Source organism: Acanthochromis polyacanthus, chromosome 1 (assembly GCF_021347895.1).
Source record: "Acanthochromis polyacanthus isolate Apoly-LR-REF ecotype Palm Island chromosome 1, KAUST_Apoly_ChrSc, whole genome shotgun sequence".
NCBI classification, from domain to species: Eukaryota; Metazoa; Chordata; class Actinopteri; family Pomacentridae; genus Acanthochromis; species Acanthochromis polyacanthus.
Window position 1 is genome coordinate 4,093,261 of NC_067113.1, and position 9,352 is coordinate 4,102,612.

General features: G+C 39.0%; 1 protein-coding gene across 3 annotated transcripts in view; it reads left to right on the forward strand.

Annotated features, from left to right (window-relative positions):
* The window catches only part of gabrg1 (gamma-aminobutyric acid type A receptor subunit gamma1), a 30,098-nt gene extending 24,754 nt beyond the window's left edge, over window positions 1-5,344 (forward strand). For 2 of the 3 annotated variants that reach the window (XM_051947053.1, XM_051947061.1), the window contains one exon: window positions 22-5,344. In XM_051947053.1, coding sequence (XP_051803013.1) covers window positions 22-303 — 282 coding nt within the window. In that variant the 3' untranslated portion in view covers window positions 304-5,344. The remainder of the gene's footprint in view (window positions 1-21) is intronic. The other variant, XM_051947056.1, reaches the window with a different exon arrangement.
* The last annotated feature ends 4,008 nt before the right edge of the window (window positions 5,345-9,352 follow it).

Sequence of the window (9,352 nt, forward strand, 5' to 3'; positions counted from 1 at the left end):
TACTAAATGCTACCTCCACAGCAGAAAGCATCCAGCATGGTGAACATCCGACCTGGCACATCCTTGTTGCAGATGAATAACATTATGCCCTATCATGAGGAGGATGACTATGCTTATGAGTGTCTAGATGGAAAAGACTGCACAAGCTTCTTCTGCTGCTTTGATGACTGCCGTTCTGGTGCCTGGCGTGAAAACAGGATGCATGTGCGAGTTTCCAAGATTGACTCCTATTCACGAATATTCTTTCCCACTGCTTTCGGCCTTTTCAATCTGGTTTATTGGATTGGTTATCTGTATCTATAGAACCAATACCTTAAAGAAGGACAACTGGAGTTTAACATGTCACAAGAATTTTACAGTTCAACATCTGCAAGCAATTCACAGAATTAAAGCATCATAGTTAGAATAGTTAGACATATTAGCTCCTTAGAAAACAGGCATTTTTTTTTAAAAGTTACTGAATATACATGCCTCATTGCTGCAGACCCTATTGTTGGAGTTGGGCTTAACAAATTAGTTAAAGCAGTCGCTCAGTCCTTCAGCTTGTCCAGCATCTTCATCCAGAGCAAGAGCAAGAAAAAATAATGAAAATAAGTCTAAATTTCCATTATTTTAGCTGTGGACATTTGTAACTAACTAAAATGTTCGCTCTGGTTTACACAGTAGAGAGATTGCCATTAAACTTTAAAAAAAGCTCCAAGTTTGTTTACTCTAGTCCACTGTGCTATTGATATTATTATAAAGCAGAAAGGATATGGCATTGCATTTTGCCATTGTAGCAAGAAATGGAGGGCATTGTTCCCTCTCTTAAAAGTATATTTGTTTATTTAATAAGAAAGACAACCAGCTCCTGTGATGTAAACCCAAATGTTCAACAATTCAGCTATTGAGATTAATAGTGAGTTTTCAAAACCTAAGACATTCACCTAAAACACCTCACAGCACTACAATTATTATCAGTTTATTTAATAAGGGCCTGTGTGAATTGTCATGTACAATGATGGTTGTTTTTATAGCAGCCATAATTTATACCTAAATTACAAAAAAAATGTGAGAATTGTCATTCATATGCTATTCAGTCAAGGATCTGAAGTCCTATATTTAAAATTTCCAGCTCTAAATTATTATCTCATTTCGGAATATGTTGTGAAAACAGTGTCCTTCACAATACAGATCATAAAGTTCTTCAATTTCCTTTTATAGTTTTATTGCATGTGAAAGACTCTTTCTTTAGAAATGGCAGAGGTTCATAAGTTTGCCATGAAGTTTTGCACATATGTACTGAAGTGGAAATCACTATGCAGCTTCCTCACCATCTATCACAGCACCAGTAAGCGTTTAATCACTGCACATAGCAACAAGGTGTTACATCACTATTTCTGTCCTTTATTGTAAGTTAAGGCTGGCGTTGGATTAAGCTGCTAGTTTTATACTAATGAGATTTTGACACATATGAACACTCTTTATGAGGTTCATAGTTCAGTACTCACCTCTTTGCCACACAGTTGTAGCATCATGATTGTTTCTGGAGCTTATGCTGCTTTACAGTAAACTAGCCAAGAAGAAACTACTGTATAGCACAGTAGAACTGACATTTTCAAAAGTAAGGTATCTCACTTCAGTTTGAGGATTCAAGGTTAAGATTTGCTTGTGCATGAAACTGAATGCTGTAAGGGAGTTCCACTGTAGCACTCACAGCATGTAGCTAGTTGTGTTTTTTAACTCAGCAGCACGTGAAGTTCTTTGCAAGCTCGATTTTTCTAGCCAACTTATGTAGAAATCTAATTTTTGCCACTTGTGTCTCTTTCTTTTGGTCACCAAAGCTTATAACAGTACATGAGTGTTGAAAAATAGACTGGTAAATCAAGAACTCAGCCTCATGGGCCAGGTCCTCTTTCACTATAACAGTCCAAGGCCTGCATTGTCGATGACCCAACATCAATCCATCTGTCTCATGCTCCATTTTTCTGTCATTCATGAACAAGATTCCAACATACTTTGACAAATCTTCTCCACACTTGGCGTGTTGCCATTGAAGAACTTTATGACAATGATGCCTGCCAGGTGTAGGTGGAATAGAGAGGGAGGGAGAATGAAGTAGAACAGGGGAGAAACAGAAATAGGAGGGACAGGGAGAATAAAGGGATGTCAGGTGGGGGCTGATGCAGGGCCCTGACGCAAACACTTGCCAGCCAGTTCCCCTTTCAGAACTGGTGCCAGAAGGGAGCCCTGATTTCTAATCAGGGTATGGTGCTGTAGCTCTGAATCCTTGAATCATTTCTCCCCTTTGCCATGGTTCAAGGCTTGGCCACCAGACATACACCTGTACTGAGCTCTGTGGTGAGCTCCCATTGTCTCTTCCCTAGAACCCATTTACCTAGGGAGCCCATTCGAAGGGCTAGCACTTCCTGCAACATAGCTCCCAGAATTATGAGGACATACTAAACCTTCCACTGCACAAAGGTGACAGTTCTTTTAGTGGTATAGGACAAATGAGGTATGGCATTCTGTGAATGTGTGAATGAGCTTTAGAGGTCTTGGCTAATGAAGTTCTCACCTCCTGGGAAAGGGAACCGATGTAGTGCAAAACCACCGTCAATTCCATCTCATGAGGCTACTAGAAAAAAAATAAAGTTGTGGCTTTGTTGGTGAAGGGGCTCATTAGTAAAAACAGACAATAAGTGTTTGTCACTGATAGATAATATGTTGTTATTGTCTCAGAGATTCAGTACAGAAAGTATAAGGGCTTTTGTGTAGCCAAGGATTGTGTACACTAGCATTTAAATGTTAAATGAATGGTTTGCATTTATGTAGAGCCTTTCTACCTTTGAGGTATGCAAGCACTTTACAATGTTTCCCATTTACACATTCACACACACATACCAATGGTGACAGAGCTGCCATGCAAGGTGCCTGCCTGCAATTGGGAGCAACTTGGGGTTCAGTGTCTTGCCCAAGGACACTTTGCAAGGTTGGCAGTTCCATCCCTGGCCCCTCCACACATTGATCGGTGGACAACCCGCTCTCCACCTGAGCCACAGTCACTCTTACTATGAATGTACAGTATGGAATAATTTGTTTGCTTTATAAAAAATGTGCAAACCATAGAACTAAATCTGTAGAAATGAACCTATGCCATTATTAAAGACTAGGTCTGCGATTTTGTTCTTTCTTCATTTGAAGTTACCATTGTAAATAGTGTTCAGAAAATGATTCAGCTTTAAGCCCTAAAACACCTGTACTCTTTTCAGATCTGCGAGCTAACTAAATGCATACTATGTGTCCATATAAACTGATAAATACCTGGCTTTTTGTTGTATTGTAAAAGAAAAAAGAAAAAAGGTGAATGCCACGACATTTTTTATGCTCTAAAATAGCAGAGAGGAAATGTGATCCATGGAGATAACACAGACTACATGAGAGGAATAAGCTAAGATCAACATTTGCCCATTAAATAGATACAAACAAAAGTTCTTGAAGTTTCCAGATACAGCAAAGAAACTGTTGAATAAAATTTTGTAGCATGCCCTGTATATATGCAAAATATCACACAGTAGTCTGTGTATTCTTAACCCTCATAACAGCGTTTCCATGTTGCCAAAACTCCATATCAAAGTGACGTAACAATTAATTTACCCAGACATCAGTAAAAAGTGACGTCTTAGGTGCCTATAAAAAGTTGTTCTCAACCGTTCAAACATCTAATGTAATGAAAAACAAATTAAACTATGCAAACTTGGACACTGTTGAAATTGATCTCTTATGGTGTGATAACTCTGACTTTACTTTCTTGTTTGAAATAAGTGATGTAAAATTTGATGAATTCTCTCAGTTAATGGTATAAAAAAATGGTAGTTTAATATTTAGATCACTTACACAGTACATCAATACAAAAGTGAGTTGTATATGAGGAAGAGGAGTCCAACAAGTCCATCCTATATCTCAAGCATTGTTCTGATCAGTTCATAAATATATCACTTACAACTAAATCAGTTTTTAAAACATGACCTACAATACCAAAGCTGCAACACATTTTGTCCCGTGTCATTCTGAAATATTAGGGTACCTTGCAACCCAGGTGCAAATAAATGTACATGAATGAAATGTGCCTCAGAGCACAGTACAAAAGTTTGACTTCTTAATTTTTCAGTTTCCATTTTGGCTTGATGTGAAGACACTTCAAAAAAGTTCTCAGCCTCACACATAAACATAGGACGTCCCATTTTGGGGCATAAAAAAGCCTTATATCAACATCCACATAAACTCAAATGTTTGAAGCAATCAAAGAAAAAGGGGGAGGAAAGCTTCAAGCTGCTGTGCTGTTGCTGCAGGACAATGCGCCCATCCACACATTAAAGCTGGCAGAAGGAAAAGCAGCCAAATGTAGCTTTGAACTGTTGCTGCATGCACCTCCCTCAACTGATCTGACACCGTCAAACAACAGCTTGACTAAACTTGAAGTTAAATCAAACTGTTGTTGATAAATAACACAGGAACATCTTTCTCCTCTGACATTTTCTATTGAGGCTGACAACTTTTTGAATTACCTGCCTACAATCAGTATGAAGTACATTTCCACAGCACTAATTGCACCTGGACTCACTACTCTGATGTTCTTTGTTTCACTTCTAAAAACAACATTTGTACACTTTCTGCACGGTTGTTTATCAAAGGCCTCCAGCAGCTCAAAGGATACCATTTGAGGGAGGTGGATTGACAATTACTTACGTTTTCCTAACTGGACATTGATATCCCACAAGTTTAGTTGAACTGGTGTAATACTGTGATGATTGAGTGTTCCTTTAATTTTTTTTGAGCAGTGTTTATTTCCCCTCAACTCAAGCCATAGAAACATGTCTTTCATATACCTGTGTACAATGACATTGTCTGTAAATGTTGCTCATATTGTATTGTGTCTACTAAGTCAATACACTGTGAGGAAATAAAGCAGTGCCTAGAAAAAGTGAAAATGGTCTAATACAACTTGATATTGTAGTAATAAACACAGACACGATGACAACTCTGGTGCATCATGTAAAGCTAACATATAGTAAATCAACAGAATACATCCACATTGGAAGTATAGCCAGATTTACAGTTATGATTGCCATGTGAAATTCTATAAAATTTCTACCTCTATGCTCCTAATGCAGACAAGTGACTCAGACAGTAAATAGAAACTTTGAAATTTCATATCTGGCTCTTGGGATGCCAACATCAGTTAATCATTCAGTTCACCAGTCTGTCATCATGGTTCAAACCAAAATTTATCAAACACTGATGGATTGTTCTGAAATTTGCTACAGACTCAATGTCTCCAGAGAATAAATTCTAATCACCCTCATGTCATGGAATTTTTCTTTTATTTGGCCAAGCCTTTGGTCATTGATTAAATAGCTGTTAAATGAATACTTATCATACCCGTTAACCACAGGTGCATTTTGGGGTTTGTGGTAATTTGCAAATTGCTTCTTATAAATGATGTTAGAGAAATACAGAATTATAGGATATATTATAACCAAGAAATGCAAAACTGCAATATACTGGACAACTGAAGTTTTCATAGACAAACACTTTAGTGACCATTACTTCATACAGCATATTCAAAGCTGTTTTTAAAGTCCTCTTTCCTGAGTTACACTTAAACTTGCAAGAAATAAGGAAGACAGAGATGTTTTTTTTATTTTTTATTTTTTGTAACAGAGACTGGCGGCTCTGCTATCTTGAATGATGAGAGGTCCAGTTATGTATCCAGTTGGCAAGCTCATAGTTCCCTGCTTAATCCGGTTTTCCAAAATTCCTATAAATCATCCTCTTATAAGCCTTCTGGGATTAAGCATGTCTCCCACTGCCATCTTGCCACTCAGTTGACCAGCTCCTAATCCTCACTCCTGTCCAGCTCTTTGTCCTCACTGATTCCCTGCAAAATATAGTTTGCTGCTGACCTTGTTCACAGCTGTATGCTGCTCAGCTGGCCAGCCAGTATATGGGGCCAGAACACTGACAGTTTAGTTTGGCAATAAAATATAGCTTGAAAATATAATTTGGAGTTGTTAACGAGACTTGAGCTGATATTTGTACCTGAACAAGTTGTATTGAATTGAAAAAAAAGCTCTGAAAAATGTCCCTCTGATAAAGAAAACACATTGAAAATGATCATTAATCATGACATATTTTGATATTATGGTGTGCCAGTGACAATCTTCAGATTATTTTTCTTTGTATCTGTTTATACTGTCATTCTTTTACAGTATTTTTTCATTATTACTGTTTCAGTTTAAATTTTTTGTTACTCTATTATTTTGGCACACTGCATTTAACATACCATGTACTCGGACATTCGACAAAAATTCTGGAATAGCATGGATATTAAAGCACGATCTTATCTTCTTTTTTGCGTATTTAAATCTTAAACTGTAAAACAACCACGTATTAACAGAAAAGTGCATACCATCCTTCAAAAGCTCTGCCTTGGCAATGGAGACATTGTGGAGCCTGATGAGGAGCATGTTAAATCAGCAGATGATGGCAACAATGGCCCAGAAACTGGATGCAGACGAAATGCCAGGTGAAAGCACAAGGGATCTCATGGCTGCAACTTCAGTGCCCTGATCCTGGGCACATTTTTCAACTAGGACACAGAACCTGATTTAGTGAAGATGAGCAAAGCCTATCTGTCCATCCGGTCCCTGTTCCCTTCTGTGTCTCTCTGTGGCGCTATGTCCAGCTAATTGGCAGCGGTAGGTTGCTCCCTCACTCCCTCTCCTGGCCCTGGGTACTTGCAGAGGACAATGAAGCAGAGGATTCAGTCATGTTAATGAACAACAACACTAAAACTATTTGGTGTTGTTGGGCTGTGTAGAGGACAAAGTTGTGGACTTCATCCTCTACACAACCCATACTAGTAAGACAAGTCAATAGGGCATTGCCTTTTCTCTTCATTGTGCATTTGTGTTGCTTTCATACAAGCTGTGTCTGTCACATTTTTAAATCCAAATTAGGTATTAACATGTTTGATAAGTATGATAAGTGCTAAATTCCTAGACAGTTAAATGCAGATAGCAAAAAACAGTTCACTATTGCCTAACCTTCAGTCTTCACTGGTCTAATTTTTGGCCCCTGTCAATAGACATTCTCCCCGTCAGCTAAATAAGCGAAGCTTTCTGGTCCATGCTGGAAATAAAATGCTAGACTAGGATTTGCTGCACACCACCAAACAAAAGCCATTGACTGAAACCAACCAAGGTTCAAATTATGCTGAATTTTGCAACTGTACTGTCTGAGACCTCTACATATCTAAAGGCCAATTCTTGTCTTTGACAAGGAAGAACAGTAATCCAACTTTCTTACTATGAAAAACACCTTGTTTAGATAATGACCAAATATTTCAATGACCTTCCTTTTGTAACACCCTCCACCTCTGGCTCTAGGTCGCGGCAGATTTTCCTTTTCCCTTCCCCCTCCCTTCTCCTCTTTCCTCAGGTAGGCGTGTGACACGGCTTGGCAGGCAGGTGGATGAATTGTGCCGGAGCAGGTGGGAGTGATCAAGGCAACTGCCTCCTTTTCCATAAGACCAGATTCTGCACCCTACTCAGCACCAGACCGTTGAACAGCCTCAGTCAGTTCTGGCTCCTGTTCAGTCGAGCTCCCTTTTCTGACAACCTTGTGCTAAGCTCTTGCACTTTGCCTTCCAGTCTGGACTCTTTGCCTGCTTGCATCGCTCACCTGGACTTCGCTTCCACCATTGTCTGTTGGAATTAGCAATGGTGAGATGAAGCCTCGTGAGTTATCAAACCACTTCAGCCAGTTGGTTTGAGAAAGTGTTCATTTTTCGAAGCTTTTTATGCACACAAAACCACCTACTGGCCAAGTGTATAATCACAGGCAGCTGTATCTGAACCACATAATGTGTGGTGTACTGAATTTTTGTCTGTTATTATCAGGGACAGCTGGTATAAATGGGCTAACAGGGCTAAGCCAACACAAAAAAAGATGAGAAAATTATTTTTCAAATAACTTACAACAGATTGTTTTAAGTTTAAGTGAAAATAAAGGTAGCAACAGCACCAATCAGTCAAAAGAAAAACATAGAGTATCTCTAAATGGGCTTATTTTTTACAGCCCCAGCAGATACAGTCCGCTTTCATTCATTTCATTCTTGTAAGTGATTGACAGGTGTCATGTCCCTCCCCCGTGATTTACTGATCATTTGGGCTAACTTCAGTCAGCCCACAGGCCACTGACCTTTGACCAATAGCAGCGAGTTAACGCAGCGGTGCTGCTATTTGTGCCAGAGTTGGGAAGGAGGGAGAAAAGGTTAAGCTATGGCGGGCGTTAGCATGAACAAGGTGGATTATTTGCTTTCATGTCCATTTACCTCAATGTCTTTGGAGGAAAAGCTGGAAGTTAAGAGACTGGGATCACATCGGCCGTCGATGTGAGCTTCTTTTCAAATAAGGTAGGCCCAGGTAGGACTTTGCAAATTAGCTTTGGCTATAAATGTCACAGTGTTATACATGTTTATTGTATACACTGGTCCCTATTAAATAAACAATAAATAAATAAAATAAATGTGGACCTGTTAAAGGACTGTGACACCTTGTTTTTGCTGAGGTCATCTGTTGTACTGAAGGTGTGTTTTGCACTACATGTCGCCAAACCGTTGTAATAAGACAGTTGCAGCAGGCTACCTGTGGGCAGTCGTTGCAGTTGGAACACGTTTTGTAGTGGTGTGTGTGTGTGTGTGTGTGTGTGTGTGTGTGTGTGTGTGTGTGTGTGTGTGTGTGTGTGTGTGTGTGTGAGTGAGAGAGTGAGTGAGTGAGAGAGAGTGTTGATGTAGAGCACTAAAAAAGTATAGTGTACCTGTAATTGATGTAACCGTGTGTATCATAGGTGATGTTGCTTTTGCAGCTGTGTTAACCATTTAATCGGTATTAAACATTTGTTAGCCCACCCAACAAATTTCACCACCAGCCACCACTGATTATTATACAAAAAATGTATGACCAAATAACTTCTGCATAGAATTTATGATGTGTATAATAAAAAATATTTTAGTGTGTGTACATTTTCCCAAAATGTTAGATGATGTGGCAGGTTGTGTAATAATGTTTTACTGTCACGTTCGGAAAATGGCATGGGCTTAAGAAGGCAGAGGACAATGACAGTGCTTGTGGAGCTAGCAAGATCGCACTAAATATGTTTTTTCTGTAACTTGGACAGTGATCAAATCAAATCAAATCAACTTTATTTATATGGCACTTTTCATACAATAGAGTAACACAAAGTGCCTCACAGAGGATAAAAACAAAAACAACACAATACAAAACACTGTGAAAAACCCAAAACCTTC